The sequence below is a fragment of the Salvelinus sp. IW2-2015 genome, linkage group LG5, assembly GCF_002910315.2.
Source record: "Salvelinus sp. IW2-2015 linkage group LG5, ASM291031v2, whole genome shotgun sequence".
NCBI lineage: Eukaryota > Metazoa > Chordata > Actinopteri > Salmoniformes > Salmonidae > Salvelinus > Salvelinus sp. IW2-2015.
The window spans coordinates 1,752,788-1,773,056 of record NC_036844.1 but is presented as its reverse complement, the minus strand read 5'-3'; the positions used below and the strand labels follow the sequence as shown (position 1 = coordinate 1,773,056).

General features: G+C 41.8%; 1 protein-coding gene across 3 annotated transcripts in view; it reads left to right on the top strand.

The window, feature by feature from the left end:
- LOC111963778 (outer dense fiber protein 2) overlaps positions 1-20,013 on the top strand; it is a 33,898-nt gene extending 13,885 nt beyond the window's left edge. For all 3 annotated transcript variants that reach the window (XM_023987288.3, XM_023987287.3, XM_023987286.3), the window contains exons 8-19: positions 280-354; positions 511-582; positions 687-803; positions 10,377-10,562; positions 15,487-15,596; positions 15,743-15,878; positions 16,267-16,377; positions 16,592-16,855; positions 17,029-17,129; positions 17,417-17,579; positions 18,582-18,707; positions 18,926-20,013. In XM_023987288.3, the coding sequence (XP_023843056.1) occupies positions 280-354; positions 511-582; positions 687-803; positions 10,377-10,562; positions 15,487-15,596; positions 15,743-15,878; positions 16,267-16,377; positions 16,592-16,855; positions 17,029-17,129; positions 17,417-17,579; positions 18,582-18,707; positions 18,926-19,096 (1,632 nt within the window). In that variant the 3' untranslated portion in view covers positions 19,097-20,013. The remainder of the gene's footprint in view (positions 1-279; positions 355-510; positions 583-686; positions 804-10,376; positions 10,563-15,486; positions 15,597-15,742; positions 15,879-16,266; positions 16,378-16,591; positions 16,856-17,028; positions 17,130-17,416; positions 17,580-18,581; positions 18,708-18,925) is intronic.
- The last annotated feature ends 256 nt before the right edge of the window (positions 20,014-20,269 follow it).

Genomic DNA, 20,269 nt, shown 5'->3' with positions numbered 1-20,269 from the left:
ATAACACCGGCCTTGATTTGGGGCCACAACATGATTAGCGAAGTAAGCGAATTTCCTTATCTTGAACCCTAACCCTGCTTGAACCCATAAGTTTCAAAAACTTCCAGCATGGTGAAAGTGCTGACATGATGAATAACCATGGACGTTCGGAAGTAGGATGAGGCAGCAAGCCAATTAGAACTCACAATCTAATCATGTTGTGGGCCTGAAATACGGGCCTCTTATAGCTACACTTTTACCTGTTGTGGTGGTGGCAGTTTCTTTATTATTTTTGAACAGATGGAATCCATGAGGATTTCAGAGCAGAAAGATGTACTTCTGAAGAGGCTGACGAACACAGAGGCAGAAAACTCGGTGTGTTCCTTTTAATAAGCCACTGTCAGTCAATAAAATATTCGGTGAATCATGAATCCCCTAAATGTCCTCTTCAAAATGGTTTGTGCTTATTGGACGGCTGATGAATAGAAGAAGGTTGTACTGAAGTACATTTCTGTGTCATTCCTCACACAGCATCTTGTTTTGAAACTTCAAGAGAAAGAGAGGGAGGTTAATCAACTGACTACACTTATGGACACTGAGAAGGTGAACTATAGTATTTTACATCCCACACTCTAACAGCGTGTTCAACAAATGTATCATTATTTGAATGATTCAAATAATTTATTTGCTTTCTGTTGTTGTTCCAGGAGAATGCTAAGACCACAGGCGAGCTGTCTAAAGTACTGGAGTCTACTCGGGCCCATTTGCAGAGCCAGTTACGCAGCAAAGAGGCCGACAACAACCGCCTTGCTGTGCAAATCAAGGTAAAGTGACATGTTATATGGCTTCCATTTGGACACAATTCAACTTGCAGCTTAATTTCGCTATACTTATGTACTTTGCCTGTGCCTTATAGTAAAATAGTTATTAGATCATTCCTGCTATAAATATTATGACAAATATAGATAAGGGGGAGCTACGGTTGAGGTGGCATGCATTGACACGTGTGGCCTTTTCGTGGCTTTCTTTTGCAAATGACTATGAACTAAAATACTTATTTTCCTAAAACTTTTCAATACCGATCCTTAATATTAAGATGTGAGACATTCATTGTGTGACAATAAATAATTAGTTGCTTTATTACGCTCCAGCTGCTAGAATTTGTCCTYCCACAATTGAACTGTGGGAACATGGCGGCTGTCAACACCAGACAACAGAAAGAGCTGGCCGCTACTATACGAGAGATTGTTCATAAGGAGATTACTTCTGCCCTTGATTTACAATTAAAACCGGTAAATGAATAATTGACAGTGCTCGCTGCTAAAATGGATACATATTCAACCGAAGTGGAAAGTCTGGAGAAGACAGAATGGCCTGGTAACAGCACGAGCTAAGTTGGAAGGGATAATCAAACTCCTAAAAGATCAAACGAAATCACTGGAAAATCATTCCCGTAAATTCAATGTGTGAGTCATAGGACTTGAAACTGGTGTGGAAGTGGGAAATCCAACTTCCTTCATGAGCAATCTTTGTATGAACTGTTTGGGCAGGAGAAGCTGGGTCCTATTCTGCTGATTAACATTGCACACCGCACGGGTCAACTCTGCAACGGCTCTCGCCGTAGGATTGTACAGATCCACAGCTTTGAAGTCAAGTAGCGAATTGTTCACCTTGCAGCGGAATCCGGGGGTCTAACCTATGCAGGGAATTGGATCAGCATCTACCTAGATCTGAGTGCCCAACTGCTAAAACAGAGGTAGACATACAACGAGGTGAGAACCCAGCTACGTAAGATAAACCTGAGATGCGGCTTCATCCACCCGTAAAAACGAATCTTGATCTTCCAGAATACAACACATCCAGAATACAACACATCCAGAATACAACACATCCACTGCCAAGGAAGCGCAAGACTTATTGCAGAAGCACATCAAACCAAACACACAAGGGGACAAGCTGACAGATGGAACCCCCATAACTGGCTCATTATTCAGGTATGCTATCAATAGCCTATGGCTATGATGCTGCCCTCAGCATGACACAGTGAGAACACCCCTCATGTTTGGGTACAAGGAGCAATATTACTATTATTACTGAGCATTGAACTTGTTAAAATGATATTACCTATGGTCCAGGACATTTACACAGTGATGACAACATGCCAATTAAGGAACAATGGACAATAATTTGATCCTACAGCTATCCTCCTATTAACAGTTAAGTGGGGGGAAGGGGGAACAATTTATAGAGAGGGTCTTTTGAATGGGGAATGACCAATGAGTGGGTTTCGCTGTGGGAACCTGCTTTTTATTTGACATCCTTGGGCTTCAACAATAAAGATAACAATTACATTTTAGAAAAACAATGGCAACACTAGCTATTCTCTCGTGAAATTTGAAAGGCCTTAATATTCCTGTCAAGCGTTCCAGCTGTCTAGATATTCTAGCAAGAAACCATTTTGATATAAAGGACACACATAGAATAGAGAACCATTTGTACAAACGGGCAGATTTTTCATCAGCCCCAAACAAAACTAAGGGTGTAATCGTAATGATACATAAGAAACTCAATCACCACCTTTGGTAAAGGCGAAGACCAAGAAGGCAGAAACACATTCCTTAAACGTATCCATAATGGAAAGAAAATTGCCATTATTAATGTTTATGCTCCAAATTCATATGATCGTAAGTAGGGATGCACGATATATCGGTGAACATATCGTAATCGGACGATATTAGCGAAAAATGCCAACATCGGCATTGGCCCGGTGTCTAGTTTAACGCYGATGTCAATGCTACCGTGCATACCTACATAACGCAGGTACATGACGTAATGATGCCACATAAAATATAGCGCTACACGTGCAACACAGCATTCCTAACCTAGCCCACAATGTCTGCTGTGTGGATCAAGCAGTCGATAAGTCGAGCAGTCATTTGAAAGAGTAACAAAATTTTTGCAAGACAACTCAAAGGCGAAATCCATTAACGCAAAGATAATGGAATTCATTGCCCTTGATAATCAACCGTTCTCTGTCGTGGGTGATGTTGGCTTTCGCCGACTGGTCGAGCACCGGTTAACATTACCAAGTGCGCTGTTTTTCAGAGTTGCACAGTAATAGCGTCACTGCTATTAGCTTCACGACTGACATGTGGACCAGCAATATCAGCCCCATGAGCATGCTGATTCTGATAGCACAGGAGGATGTCGTAGTGAGGAAGTCGTATTGCATGCTCATGAATGTGCTGGTTGTCATACCGCTGCTGCCATTTCAATGGCATTTGAGAACATGTTTGAAATTTGGAAACATGAACACACCAGCCAGCTCCATTCGAACTCGAGAAATAAGCTCATCAACTGCACCTGCAGCAGACGTGATACCCTCTGTCATGGCATTGAAACACCTGCTCAACAAAACTGCCGACACAGGCTGTGAACAAGCGATTCGGTGGTATTCTCTATTTACTGTTTCACCACCATGCTCAATGCTATGTACAAGGACCGCTACTTCGATGCAGACAAGAAACAGGGTTTACGTGAAATGTTACATACACAGCTGGACAAGATGGAAACGGACACAGTGACAGTGCGCACTGAGGAAGAGAGGCCACGGACAGACAGACAGCTGAAACTTCACTGCTTGACATGTATAATGAAATCCTGGTTGAGACTGAACAAATTAACAACAAAACAGCACAACCAGTAAGTGAAAGAAATAGGTTTTGATGATGTTTTACTGGTAATGGGGACATACGTAAATGCCAACAAAATACTTTTGTGTGTGTGTGTAACCTTTATTTAACTAGGCAAGTCAGTTAAGAACAAATTCTTATTTACAATGACGGCCAAACCCAGACGACGCTGGGCCAATTGTGTGCCGCCCTATGGGACTCCCAATCAGGGCCGGATGTGATACAGCCTAGATTCGAACCAGGGACTGTATTGACGCCTCGTGCACTGAGATGCAGTGCCTTAGACCGCTGCGTCCATGTGTGTGTGTGTGTGTTAACTATTTAACTGTAGTAGAATACTTAAAAAGCTGGATTTTTATTTTAAATCGGTAAAGGKTTTTTTTGCCAAAGAAAATATTAGGTCAAAATGTCAAATTGGTGCATCACTAATCGTACGTTTTTTGATTCTCTGGACAGCATATTGTTAGAATTAACTGAATTCCAACTGGTTATTGGGACACACATGCAGGACAAATCTAATAAGACCAACTACAGTCCACAGGCTACCAAGACTGCAACATATTCTCCATGATTACAACCTCATTGATGCCTGGCGAGCTCATAACCCTAAAGCTAAAGAGTACACTTTCTATTAAAACGGGCACAAAACATTCTCCTGAATCGATTTCGTAGTATTATCTACTCTATTTTCTTTAATCAAGAAAAGAGAAATTTGACATATAAGCCTATCTGATCATCGTGCTTATTACTGCCAGATGCAAATGTCTGAATCTCAATATCCACAAGATGGCGCTTTGTTTCCTTACTACAAAATCCTACTTTATGTGAACGATTTGAAACTGAATTTAATGAATTCATAATGATTAACAAAAATGCAGTCGATGATGCCATCAAAGGTTTTATTCAAATCAATGCAACTGCATTTGCATCTGGGCTGAATAAATTACAATTAAAGAAGATATCAGAATTGGAAAATTTGTTAACAACATTAGAGCGCTCCCAACAAACACTGTTTTCAGACCAGGTAATGACTACTCTCTTCAAAGTCAAGATAGAACAAAATCTATTATTACGACAGAGAGCAGAATTGGCCATCCATCCAGTTGGACTCAACCATTACTTCCATGGTAATCGACCCAGTTGTCTACTGGCCAACAAGCTTCGCAGTAATGATCAATTAGTGACTATTGAATCTGAATCAGGTCATGAACCAAAGATTCTCCCGTTTCTATAAAGAATTGTACACCTCTGATTGTAAATCCACAGAAAGCCAGATTGAGTCCTTTTTAAACTCCTTCTCTTGCAACTGAGGAAGCCGGCTTGCTGGGAGCCCAAATCTCTCTCCATGAACTCAAAAGGTCATTGGATAACATGAAGAAAGGCTAATTAATTGGTTGTGACGGTATTCCTCCTGAGGTCTATTTAAAATGTTGGAACCAATTAGGGCCACTGTTACTTGAAATGATTAACACATCCATTCACAAAGGTCAATTTGGAAGGGATGCAAGTAAATACAGCACTGTTAACATTTTTATTTAAAAAAGGTAACAGATATTAAACAATTTTCTAAGATTCTGTCATACAGTCTCGAAACTTACTTACCCAAATTAGTACATCTGGACCAAAGCGGGTTTGTTAAATTATTATCCTCATATAACCTATAACTTCTGTCGTCTATTACAGTACATATCTTACTTGCTTTATCATAAAACAAAGCTCCTTGACAGGTTTATCTCTCGATGCAGGAACAGCTTTTGATAGACTAGAATGGTCATATCTTTTGTCGGTTTTGGAACATATGGGACTTGGCCTTAGTACCCCTTCAAACATTCAACCTCCAGCTGCGTACCCCCTCTAGCACTAGGGTCAGCGCACTCTCAAATGTTGTTTTTTGTCATCATTGTAAGCCTGCCACACACACACTGTACGATACATTTATTAAACATAAGAATGAGTGTGAGTTGTCGTCACAACCCGGCTCGTGGGAAGTAACAAAGAGCTCTTATAGGACTAGGGCACAAATAATAATCAATAATCTTTGTTTAACCATCTTACATATAAAACCTTATTTGTTCTTCGAAAACTGTGAATAACTCACCACAGGTTAATGAGAAGGGTATGCTTGAAAGGATGCACAGAACTCTGCAATGTTGGGTTGTATTGGAGTCTCAGTCATAAATCATTTCCCACACACAGTCGCACCTGTATTTAGTTTTCATGCTAGTGAGGGCCGAGAATCCACTCTCACATAGGTACGTGGTTGCAAAGGACATTAGTGTCTTAACAGCGATTTGTCAAGGCAGGATACTCTGAGCGCAGCCCAATCCAGAAATCTGGTAGTGGCTTCTGATTTAAATTCAATTTTCACAGAACCGCTTGTTGCAATTTCAATGAGTCTCTCTTGTTCAGATATTGGTAAGTGGACTGGAGGCAGGGCATGAAAGGGATAATGAATCCAGTTGTTTGTTTCATCCGTTTTTGGGAAAGTATCTGYGTAATTGCACACCCAACTCACTCAGGTGCTTTGCTGTATCACATTTGACATTGTTCGTAAGCTTGAGTTCATTTGCACACAAAAAAATCATACAATGGTGGAAAGACCTGTGTTGTCCTTGTTAATGCAGACCGAGAAGAGCTCCAACTTCTTAATCATAGCCTCAATTTTGTCCCGCACTTTGAATATAGTTGCAGAGTCCCTGTAAACTCTCTTTCCAGACTCATATCAAACATCTCCAATCCAAAATCAAATCTAGGATCGGCTTTCTATTTCGCAACAAAGCCTCCTTCACTCACGCCACCAAACTTACCCTAGTAAAACTGACTATCCTACCGATCCTCGACTTCGGCGATACTCTACTCAGCAAATTGGATGCAGTTTATCACAGTGCCATCCGTTTTGTTACCAAAGCACCTTATACCACCCACCACTGCGACCTGTATGCTCTAGTCGGCTGGCCCTCGCTACATATTTGTCGCCAGGTCATCTACAAGTCTATGCTAGGTAAAGCTCTGCCTTATCTCAGCTCACTGGTCACGATAACAACACCCACCCGTAGCACGCGCTCCAGCAGGTATATCTCACTGGTCATCCCCAAAGCCAACACCTCCTTTGGCCGCCTTTCCTTCCAGTTCTCTGCTGCCAGTGACTGGAAYGAATTGCAAAAATCGCTGAAGCTGGAGACTTACATTTCCCTCACTAACTTTAAACATCAGTTATCTGAGCAGCTAACCGATCGCTGCAGCTGTACATAGTCCATCTGTAAATAGCCCACCCAATCTACCTACCTCATCCCCATATTGTTTTTATTTACTTTGCTACTCTTTTGCACACCAGTAGCACTACTTACACACCATCATATGCTCATCTATCACTCCAGTGTTAATCTGCTAAATTGTAATTACATGCTACTATGGCCTATTTATTGCCATACCTCCTCATGCCATTTGCACACACTATATTTAGACTTTTTTTTTTCTTTCTATTGTGTTGACTACACGCTTGTTTATTCCATGTAACTCTGTGTTGTTTCTGTCGCACTGCTTTGCTTTATCTTGGCCAGGTCGCAGTTGTAAATGAGAACTTGTTCTCAACTAGCTTACCTGGTTAAATAAAAGTGGGAGAGAAAAAATTTCCTAGATTCAGATCAGTCAGGCGAGAGAAAACATCACCCAGATAGGCCAGTCGTGTGAGAAACTCATCATCGTGCAAGCAGTCAGACAAGTGAAAATGATGGTCAGTAAAGGAAACTTTAAGCTTGTGTTAATACTTTGCACCTTGATAACCAGCGCACTTCTGTATGTTGTAAAAGCGTTACATGGTCGCTGCCCATATCATTGCATAGTGCAGAAAATACACGAGAGTTCAGGGGCCTTGCTTTAACAAAGTTAACCATTTTCACTGTAGTGTCTTTCAAGCTGTCAGGCATTCCCTTGGCAGCAAGAGCCTCTCGGTGGATGCTGCAGTGTACACAAGTGACGTCGGGAGCAACTGCTTGCAAGCGCGTTACCACCACACTATGTCTCCCTGTCATAGCTTTTGCGCCATCAGTACAGATACCAACACATCTTGACCACCAAAGTCCATTTGATGTCACAATGCTGTCCAGTACTTTAAAAATATCCTCTCCTGTTGTCCTGATTTCCAGTGGTTTGYAGAAGATGATGTCTTCCTTAATTGAACCCCCATAAACATAACGGACATATACCAGGAGCTGCACCAGGCCCGCCACGTCTGTTGACTCATCCAGCTGTAACGCATAGAATTCACTGGCTTGTATGCGAAGCAGTAATTTTTTCAAAACATCTCCTGCCATGCACTGATAATTCATGAAACAGTGTTGTTTGTATAGATTTTTTGGCCTTTTCCCCAAGCATTGTCCCAGCCATATCCACCGCAGCAGGAAGAATTAAGTCCTCCACAATAGTGTGGGGCTTGCCTGTCCTAGCCACTCATTAGCTCAGCATATGACGCTTCTAGCCCCTTCTTATAAATGGTATCTGTTGCTTTTATACATGTCTTACTACTCGAAAGTCGTCTTAATTCTTGCTCCAAAAACTCCTTTGGAAATTTTTCAAATTGGCATGTTTTGTTTCTAAATGTCTGCGCAAGAGTGAAGGTTTTATTGAGTTGTCAGATAGCACTTTTGCACATATAACACACTGTGGCTGAGGAAAGGCACTACTCCCAATATAAGTGAACCCCAAATAAATGTATTTCTTATCATATTTGAGCCTCTTCGATGGTCCAATGTCTCGGTCTGTTGTTCGGTGCTTTCCCGGGTAACGGAGCAGTAGCTCTTCGGCTGCATCAGATTCACAAATGTCAGTGTCCATGCTAGCTGGGCTAACAACAAATGTAGAATTACTGATGCTAGCATTGGATGTGCTCGTGGAAGCAGACCAACTTATACAGTGCATTCGGAAAGTATTCAGACCCCTCGACTTTTCCCAAATTTTTACATTAGAGCCTTATTCTAAAATGGATTAAATACATTTAAAAAATCCTCATCAATCTACACACAATACCCCATAATGAGAAATCAAAAAAAGGTTTTAGAATTCTTTGCAAATGTATTAAAAATAAATAACAGAAATACCTTATTTACATACAGTACCAGTCACAAGTTTGGACACACCTACTCAATCAAGGATTTTTCTTTATTTTTTACTATTTTCTACATTGTATAATAGTAGTGAAGACATAAACTGTGAAATACCGCATATGGAATCATGTAGTTACCAAAAAACGGTTAAACAGATCAAAATATATTTTAGATTCTTCAAAGTAGCCACCCTTTGCCTTGATGACAGCTTTGCACACTCTTGGCATTCTTTCAACCAGCTTCATGAGGAATGCTTTTCCAACAGTCTTGAAGGACTTCCCACATATGCTGAGTACTTGTTGGCTGCTTTTCCTTCACTGCGGTCCAACTCATCCCAAACCATCTCAATTGGGTTGAGGTCGGGTGATTGCGGAGGCCAGGTCATCTGATGCAGCACTCCGTCACTCTCTTTCTTGTGTTGGGTCATTGTTCTGTTGATAAACAAATGATAGTCCCACTGAGCGCAAACCAAATGGGATGGCGTATCGCTGCAGAATGCTGTGGTAGCCATGCTGGTTAAGTGTGCCTTGAATTCTAAATAAATCCCCAACAGTGTCACCAGCAAAGCACCATCACAACTCGTCCTCCATGCTTCACGGTGGGAAACACTCATGCAGAGATAGTCCGTTCACCTACTCTTTGTAACAAAGTTGGCCCAAGCAAGTCTCTTCATCTTGGTGTCCTTTTAGTAGTGGTTTCTTTGCAGCAATTCGACCATGAAAGCCTGATTCACGCAGTCTCTGAGCAGTTAATGTTGAGATGTGTCTGGTTACTTGAACTCTGTGAAGCATTTATTTGGGCTGCAATTTCTGAGGCTGGTAACTCTAATGAACTTATGTCCAAACTTTTGACTGGTACTGTAAGTATTCAGACCCTTTGCTATGAGTCTCAAAATTGAGCTCCGGTGCATCCTGTTTCATATGATGTAGGAGTGCCCTTCAGTTAAATGCTTCTGGGACAATTAATTTAGAAGTGCATGAATGTAAATATTCAATTCTTTGCATCTACTATGTTACTTAACGATGATAGCTCCTTGAATCTCACAATAAATCAGAGAGACGATTACTGCTGCCAGGTAGCACTGCCGCAAAAAAATATGTTGGCTCTTAGATGGCGATCATCTCACTCTCTCCCAATTCGCCAGTGAATACAGTTACTATTAGAAGTTATAACTTTAGAATTATYGACAGCGAGAATGAATGTCAAAAAAGAATTGAGGCCTGAAAAAGTACACTTGACTATGTAAAGAATAATCTCAGCTAAAGCCCAACACATACAAATAAACWATCTATAAAGCCAAAAACATATAAACAAAATATACAGTATTTACCTATTTTCAATATTATATATATTTTTGCTTTCAGGCCCAAGGGTAAGGGGTACTGGGGGGATGGGAAGGAGTTGAAAACATGGTTTCCAGGAGGGGGGCAGGAGGTGGGTGGTTGTAGGGAGTCGTGGGGTTGGGGGAATGGGGAAGGAGATTGGTGGTGGAGGCTCACTTATTTTTTTTCTCTTTCTTTGCATACAAAATGTATTGTTAGTTTTAGGCTCTGCAAAAAAAAGATATTCCTGTTTGTTATCCACTCCTTTCTGATTGGTCCAGAACTTGGAGCGTGCGGCTAACCAGCAGCAGGGAGAGATGGATCACCTGCTGGAGCAGCTGCGGGGTCTGAAACTTCAGGCAGAGTCCAACAAAGAGGCCCTGAAGAGGGCTACGCGGGCCCAGAAACACCGGGCAGAGCGCAGTGAAGACACCGCCGGTCAGCTCAGAGCTCAGCTACTGGACATGGTAGGTGGAAGAAGGGAGATGGTGCCCTACCTCTTAGAACAGGTCTAGGACCAGTTCTGTCTAATCCTCGTTTCAACTCAAAAAGGACAAGAAAGAGAATTTTGACACCCAGCATCTCAGATTATTCTGAAATCTTTTCTATTGCTAGAAACAGATAAGATTAGCATTCTTGCAACATTATTTTGTTGAAATATAATTTATCTCTGAGAAATTAAGATAATTGATTGCATCCAAATTGGCAATTTAGTGTATAGGATTCATATAATATTCAATACATTTGCAGTGCATTTGGGAAGTATTCAGACCTCGACTTTTTCCACATTTTGTTATGTTACAGCCTTATTCTAAAATTGATTAAATTGTTTTTCATCAATCTACACACAATACCCCATAATGACAAAACAAAAACAGGTTTTATTACAACGTTTACATAAGTATTCGAACCCTTTATTCAATCCTGGTACCAGGTTTTGTCCAGATCTGATGCTTGGCATTCAGGCCAAAGAGTGCAAACTTGTTTTCATCAGAAGAGASAATCTTGTTTCTCATGGTCTGAGAGTCCTTTAGGTCGCTTTTGGCTAAATCCAAGCCGGCTGTCATGTGCCTTTTACCGAGGAGTGTCGTTGTTTGACCACTCTACCATAAAGGCCTAATTGGTGGAGTGCTACAGAGATGGTTGTCCATCTGGAAAGTTTTCCCATCTCCACAGAGGAACTCTGGACCTCTGTCAGAGTGACCATCGGGTTCTTGGTCACCTCCCTGACCAAGGCCCTTCTCCCCCGATTGCTGAGTTTGGCTGGTCGGCCAGCTCTAGGAAGAGTCTTGGTGGTTCCAAACTTCTTCCATTTAAGAATGATGGAGGCGCAAGCAGGAGGAGGGGACGTTGACCCACTTATTCTGGACATGCCCTAAATTACATGCTTACTGGGCTCTCATTTTTGATTACTTATCTAAGGCCTTTGATAGAGTTCTAGCCCCAGACCCATTGATCGCTCTGTTTGGTACAGTTGATGGGAATAACCAGGAAGGGAAAGCTGTCTCTCTTTGTACTCTATTAGCCAAAAGGCTCATATTGCAATTTTGGAAATTGGAGACTGTACCTACCTTTGAAATGTGGTTACGGGATTTAGGGAATGTAATACATATGGAAAAGATTCGATACAACATCTCCAATAGAAGTCCATTGTTTTACAAAATATGGCAGCCGATACTGGATAAATGGTCTAGTCCCGCTTCATAACTGGGCTGACGATCTGCTGCTACTCTGTGCTGTAATCCACTCAATATTTACTTTTGGCTTAACTTCACTGCTTGTAATGACTATATGCTGTCTTCTTATACATGTACCACCTAATAGGATTTTGTTTTATTTTGTGTATGTGTGAGTTAACTTTTGTTTTGTCCTCTAAATTGGCCATCCCATTCAACAGTACAATGAATGTCATTGTTTGTATTGCTGTCTTTTTTACTTTATTTTTATTGGAAAATAATAAACATATTATAAAAAATTAAAAAAAGAATGATGGAGGCCACTATGTTGTTGGGGACCTTCAATCAACCTCATGGCTTAGTTTTTGCTCTTAACATGCACTGTCAACTGTGGGACCTTATATAGACAGGTGGGTGCCTTTCCAAATCATGTCTAAGCAATTGAATTTACCACATGTGGACTCCAGTCAAGTTCTAGAAACATCTCAAGGATGGTCAATGGAAACAGGATGCACCTGAGCTCAGTTTCAAGTCTCATAGCAAAGGGTCTGAATACTTATGTAAATAAGGTATTTCTGTTTTAATTTTTTTATACATTTGCAAAAAAAAAAATGTTTAACGTATTTTGCTTTGTCATTATGTGGTATTGTGTGTAGATTGATGAGGAAAAATTGATTTGAATGAAGTTTAGAAATAGGCTGTAACGTAACAAAATGTGGAAAAGGGGAAGGGGTCTGAATACTTTCCGAATGCACTGTATAGTATCAGTTCTCTATGTTTGACATGTACTATGGCGTTGCGGCTTGAAAATATTGATTCTTCATCCTTTGTATTGTATTGCCAGTGAATTTGGTGATGKTGTTTTCCCTGTTCAGAGAAATTAGTCATTGAAGTTGTTGGCTTCATCCCTCATCCTGCATTCTGATATTACCAGGTTCTGACCATGAGATGTTGCTGTTCCTGTCATTAGGTGAAAAAAGTTGGAAGATTGTTCAAGGGATACTTCGCCCAAATTACAAAATTACATTGGTTTCCTTACCCTATAAGCCGTCTATTGACAAGGTATGACAGTAACCCGTGCTTTCGTTTTGTTGGCCACTGTTTCAATTGCTTTCTTTTTTGCATTTTTGTACAAATCCATTGCAAGTCATATTAGCATTATTACGCTTCATTTTCAAATCATCTTAAATTATCAAAAAWTGTATTGTTTAACTCAATGTTACTTGTGAATGATTTGGAAATGAAGCCCAAAAATTGTAATATAGGTACCATTGACTTGAATTGGATTTGCATGGGTTGCTGTCATCTTGTCCATAGACTGTTTACAGAGTAATTTTGTAATTTGAGTGAATTATCCTTTTAACTGGTTTATTTAATTAAAATGTGTATATTTATCCAGGCAAGTCAGATAAGAAGAAATTCTAATTTACAATGACGGCCTAGGAACAGTGGGTTACTGCCTTGTTCAGGGGCAGAACGACAGATTTTTACCTTGTCAGCTCGGGGATTCGATCTAGCAACCTTTCGGTTACTGGCCCAACGCTGTAATCACTAGGCTACCTGCCGCCCCGATCAACTCAAATGTAATTGGTCACATACACATATTTAGAAGATGTTATTGCGGTTGTAGCGAAATGCTTGTAATGCTTGGGGGAAGGTGGGGGATTATATATTTTTATCACTTAATGGCAGGAACAACACCATGAAGTGGTCAGAATCTGGTAATATCAGGATGTCGGCTGGGACATCAACTTGAATGACTAATTTCACTGAACAGAGGAAAGAAATCACTAAATTAACTGAGAATTCATTACATAGGATGAAGAAACAATACTCCAAACCGCAGCTCCATACTACTTGTCAGACATAGAGAACTGATACTGTATACTCGTTGTTAGGTTTGGATTGGCGTGGAGGTTCCGTGGGTGGCTTTTTACAATTTCTTTGGTCCAAAATTGGATGTTGGGTATTATATTTATTGAATGTTATCCTAYACATTAATATGGCCAATTTGGATGCAAATCAATTAGCTTAATTTAGCTTGGATCAAATTATATTTAAACAAAATAATGTTGCAGGAATGCTAATCTTATCTGTTTTTACACTGAACAAAAATATAAATGCAACATGTAAAGTGTTGGTCCCATGTTTCATGAGCTGAAATAAAAGAGCCCATGTTCCAAAAGCTTATTTATTTCAAATTTTGTGCACAATTTTATTTTTTACATCCCTGGTAGTGAGCATTTCTTTTTTGCCAAGATAATCCATCCACCTGACAGGTGTGGCATATAAAGAAGCTGATTAAACAGCATGATCATTACACAGGAGCACCTTGTGCTGGGGACAATAAAAAGCCACTCTAAAATCTGCAGTTTTGTCACACAACACAATGCCACAGATGTCTCAAGTTTTGAGGGAGCGTGCAATTGGCATGCTGACTGAAGAAATGCCCACCAGAGCTGTTGCCAGAGAATTTAATGTAATTTTTCTTCCATAAGCCACCTCCAACGTCGTTTTAGTGAATTTGGCAGTACGTGCAACCGGCCTCACTACCGCAGGCCACGTGTAACCACGCCAGTCCAGGACCTCCACATCTAGCTTCTTCACCTGCGGGATCGTCTGAGACCAACCACCCAGACAGCTGATGAAACTGTGGGTTTGCACAACCAAAGAATTTCCGCTAAAACCGTCAGAAACCATCTCAGGGAAGCTCATCTGCGTGTTCGTCGTCCTCACCAGAGTCTTGATCTGACTGCAGTTCGGTGTCGTAAATGACTTCAYTGGGTAAATGCTCACCTTTGATGGCCACTGGCAGGCTGGAGAAGTGTGCTCTTCACGGATGAATTCCGGTTTCAACTGTACCGGGCAGATGGCAGACGTCGTGTGGGCGACGAACACAATTGCCATTTTTCAGTGGCAATTTGAATGCACAAAGATACTGTGACGAGATCCTGAGACCCATTGTCGTGCCATTCATCCGCCACCATTACCTCATGTGTCAGCATGATAATGCATAGCCCCATGTCACAAGGATCTGTACACAATTCCTGGAAACTGAAAATGTCCTAGTTCTTCCGTGGCCTGCATTCTCAGACATGTCACCCATTGAGCAYGTTTGGGATGCTCTGGATTGAACAGCGTGTTCCAGTTCCCGCCAATATCCAGCAACTTTGCACAGCCATTGAAGAGGAGTGGGACAACATTCCACAATCAACAGCCTGATCAACTCTATTCGAAGGAGATGTGTCGCGCTGCATGAGGCAAATGGTGGTCACACCAGATACTGACTGGTTTTCTGATCCACACCCCTACCTTTTGTTTACGGTATCTGTGACCAACAGATGCATATCTGTATGCCCAGTCATGTGAAATCCATAGATTAGGGACTAATGCATTTATTTTAATTGACTGATAACCTTATGAACTGTAACTCAGTAAACATTTTGAAATTGTTGCATTTATATTTTTGTTCAGTCTAACTACAGAAACAATTTCAGAACAATCTGAGATGGTGGTTGTCATGGCTTGCTGAAATGACATGGAACATCTCATCAATGCTTAGGAACAAGATGTTCCAATGAAGAACTTCTTGATGCTTGGTCGAATTACGTTTGTTAGTAATGGGCTAGAACAATAGCCAGATGTACCATGTAGCTCACCAGGACCAGGTTTAAATACTTTTCACATCTATTGGATGATGTTGCTACCTACACAGGAGAACCAGATGGCAGAGGCCCTATCAGCAGCAGAGAATTGGCGTGGTCGCCACKCCCAGGAAATGAAGGACAAGACTCAGCTAGATATGGAGGTCTCAGTCCTCAACAGGTGAGAGAGTTGCTTCAGTTTTTCTCAGAATAATAGGGAACATCATGAGCAATCRTGAATATGGTCAAGTTGTACATTTATGGTCTAACATAAAGCCCAGCTGACCTAAAAACCTTTATAATCCTGACCATACCCTGTGCGTGCAGCCGAGTGTCAGACCTGACAGAGAAACTCCATGGGACAGAGGACAAGGCCCGGGCCGAGAGAGAGGGGCTCCTGGACCGCCTGCACAGCCTCACCACAGAGGGCACCCACGCCAAGCTAGAGAACCAGAGCCTCAAGGTCAGTGATGACAATGGACTAACTCTTGGAATTATTAGGCCAGTTTTCCCAAACAGATTAATTTTAGTTGGACAAAAAAATCACTTTGAATGGATATTCTTCATTGAGCATACTTTTTAAATCATGCAGTAGGCTTAATCTGTGCCTGGGAAATAATCCAATTATGTGGTCTTTTGTCATTTACAAGAATTACATCTGTACCCAGTACCAAATAGTAGGTGGTTCTGTTTCTAGTACATTACAAAGATTTGAAAGTAATTCAATATACATAGATTTAGCCGACCAGATATTGGATTGCTTTATTGCATCATAACATGGACTTGTGGTCAGATTATTCTGGACACAGTTCTGTACTGTAGGCTGACAGGCATACGTTCCCCTCTTTCAGGCCATGTTGTCTGCAGTGGAGGAGAAGCTGACTCTGTCCCAGTCAGAGGTACAACAGGTCAAAGCCTCTGTGAAGCAATACGAGAGCCTAGTGGACAGCTACAAGACCCAGGTAAATACACACACACACACACACACACACACACACACAGGTATGCACACACGCTGTACCCACATACAGACTCTTAATGTGCTGAAAGCAAACATGCAATAATAGGCTAAATAAAAAGGAGAATTATAGTCCATAAATTACAATGTTTGTGTATGTTGTTCGTGCGTGCCTCATGTGTTTTCTGTGCTTCTGTGTAATGCTACCCACCACCCAGGTGGTGAAGACACGGGCGGAGGCAGACGAGTACTGTGCCAGGCTGGGACAAGCAGAGCGAGAGGCGCGGGAGGTCCGGGACCAGCTGGAGAGCGAAGTGGAGGTGGTGCGCAGGGAGCTGCTGGGCCGGCTGACGGAGCTGGAGCCTCTTCCTGAGGCACTGCGGCGCTCTGAGGTCCTACTGGAAGAAGCTCAGGACAGAGAACACGCCCAGGAGAGACGTAGCACTGAGCTGAGTACCGTCCTGGCTGACCTGCGCATGAAGGTGTGGGGGTTGGGGGGGGAAGTTTGTGTGGGGTGGGACGTGCTTGTGTGTGGTGGGGAGGGTGGTGTATGTGTGCTGTACACAATGTGATGGTATGCACATCTTCCAAACTGTGGCTTTATCAATTTAATAATATGATAATAATAGTATAATTGTTAATGTTTTGTGTCTAGGTGGAGCAGCAGGGCAGCCAGGTGGAGCTGCTGAGACAGAAAAAGTCTGTCCTGTTGGAGGAGAACAAACAGCTGCAGCACCGTGTGGAGAGTCTGGAGAGGTCAGACGGTCACGGCCAATCCAGAGCCAATATCATAACACGCTGAACAGAGAGTGTGTGTGTGTGTGTGCGTGCGTAGTATGATACATAATATATRCCGACGCTTTTATCCAACTTTTAGTACAGTGAGCTCGTACGTTGTTAGTTTGTGACCTGGCAGATACATGTGACCCCCTGTGTGTGTGTTTATGTATACCGTGTTTGTATGGTGTGTGTGTGTGTATATGTGTGAACATACCTGGGTTTGAGAGCCCATCCATCTTTCCCATCCCATCTCTCCCTTACAGGAAGCTAGAGGAGGCCACTTGTCAGAACAGAGACCTGGTGGGGGTGATCGCCAAGCGGGAGGAGACCATCCATGGCAATCAGCTCCGGCTGGAGGAGAAGTCCCGCGAGTGCACGCACCTGACCTGCCAGCTGGAGGAGGCCTTGGATGATGCCCGACGCCAGGTCTGTCTGGGGCACCTGGGCATTGGCTACTTGGGGAATAACTGGGTAGGGGAATAGATGGTGGGAGGGAGCATTGCAGCTTGAGATCAATATGTGCATCAGATTATGTTCACTGGTGTTAGGTTCTAAATGAACCTATTAAAACTCACGGATGATTAGTAAAGCTTAAACCAAGTGTATTCCCCCATTGGGTCATACAGCTGCATAAGACAAATACATGGTTCCACAAGTGGTAGTATATATACACCCCAATTTGGGGTGGAATCTCCTCCTTCTCTCTAAACATTACATCTTTGTTGCTAGGCAGGAAATTAAGTGACGCGGGCAATAAACTGTTCCTTCTCCCTTAACATGACCTGACCTGACCTCGGCCCCCTTCCTCACTAAACCACTTCTCTCCACCCTTATCAGTGCCTGCCAAGATGTGATCGTCTTTCCTTCACTCAGTACATTCCAAGCTTAAATGCCTCCACCATATACATTCCTCCTACAGATACCCATTAACTCCTGGTTTAAAAACCAGACTATGGCACTCCTCATGTCTCTAGTATAACTGATGATTAACAATATTTAAAGTTTAGAAATCTGAACCAATCACTGGTCATTTAAAAGTCGCAAAAATTATTACTGTTTTTTGCATGGACATTGTAAAATTGAGATGCAAGTATTGAATTGAGTGATTTGGTTGTTTTACGTTTTAGCATTGTGAATACTCACAGAACAACATTAGTTTACACTGACTTTGTAATTTTCTTCCCTGGGGTGCACAGCCATTTTGATTTATGCTTGTTGTAACAAGTCAGTTGCTCTGTCTGATGGAGTATCACGGTCCTGGTGTATAGGTGGTCCTCTGTAGCTCAGTTGGTAGAGCATGGCGCTTGCAACTCCTGGATAGTGGGATCAATTCCCTGGACCACCCATACATAAAATGTATGCACGCATGACTGTAAGTCACTTTGGATAAAAGTGTCTGCTAAATGGCATATATTATTATTATATTAGGTGTCCCAGACCCGGGAACGTGCGATCACCAAAGAGCGCTCCACCCAGTCCAAGGTGGTGGACCTGGAGACCCAGCTAAGCAGGACCACCACAGAACTCACCACCCTCCGCCGCAGCAAAGAGGAGGTGAGGGAGAGTGTTTTAGAAATACACATCTCTAGCGTCAACTCTGATTATAAATCTCTCATCATCTCTAAAACTATTGCGGTCAAAGACATAGTGAATCATAACAATACACATCTTGGCACACACACTTTAGAAATCAAAGAATATTTCATTTTAATAATAGAATTGCTGTGGTGTGTGTCTATCTGTCTGCGTGTGTGCACCTCCGTCACCCTCAGGCGGAGCGGCGGTACCAGTCCCGTCTTCAGGATGTGAAGGATCGTCTGGAGCAGTCGGACAGCACCAACAGGAGTCTGCAGAACTACGTCCAGTTCCTCAAAGCCTCTTATGCCAACGTGTTCGGAGACTCCGCCCTCACCAGCACTCTGCGGGCCCCTTCTCCCATCTGAGGGGACTCTCCCCAAAGATTCTCTCAGAAATCACACACCTACAATTATGCACGCATGCGCACATACACACACACACACAAATACACACACCCCATTTGAGGGAAGTCTTCCCTAAAGATTCTCTCTGATCACACACATCATTATCCAGGTCTATACTCAGTGCTCTTTTCATCTATATTCAATGTTGAKTTTGTGGGTGTATATGTTCCAATTATACATTATATCAATATGGTTCCAATTATACAATATCAATAAGGTTACAATATAAGACATCAATAGTTTACACAGACTTTACTTCAGGCTTGTCTGCATTAATTACAGTTGTCCTATAGTTGTTCACGTCCTTCTGACTTCATTATGTTTTCAGTTCTACTGTTAATGATGTCTCGGCATACTGTATCATTCTGTACCTTACTGTACAACAGCATGTAGCCACCCACCTAAAAAATGTAATCTACCAAAACATAGCTGTCCAACAGATCTGGGACTTATCATATTAGTGTTATCTTGTCTATTTTTCATCTTATCATATTACGGGAATTGTTCCAATGGTGCTATGATTGGTTAGCCTAGTCCCAGATCTGTTTGCGCTATCATGACAACTCCTGTTTGGAATGACAAGGAGTGGCATGATGGCACAAACAGACTGGTACCCAGGCTACTGATTGGTGCTGTCTGCTAAACAAAGCCATATCAATGAATCCAATTATTTCGTTTGGGTTGTTTGCTGTTTATTTGTGTCAGTATTTGTCTAAAATGTGATACCCATGAGAAGAATCAACAGTGAAGGAGTTGTGCTCTTGTCAATAATTTAAATATTTCTGCTTTAATTATGAAATAGGAGATATATATTTGTAATGGCCATTTTATATACCTTGAATGTGTATTGAGTTGCAATAAAGCAATTTCATCAAGAATATGTATTTCTTTCTGGTTATAGCCTACACTCTTGTAGTATCATCATCCACTTTAATATTGATAAAAGGCAAAGAAATTGATCATTTATGAAATATTGTCCAAAGAAATCTGACTACTATGGTATAGAAGAGTACTTTGCATGGTATTTGTTATGCATGGAATTGAATGAATATTTTCAGTGTGACAGACGCTTGTCATAAGACTGTGGACCTGTTCAACATCGACTGCATAGCAGTCAACTACAAATCACCTGGC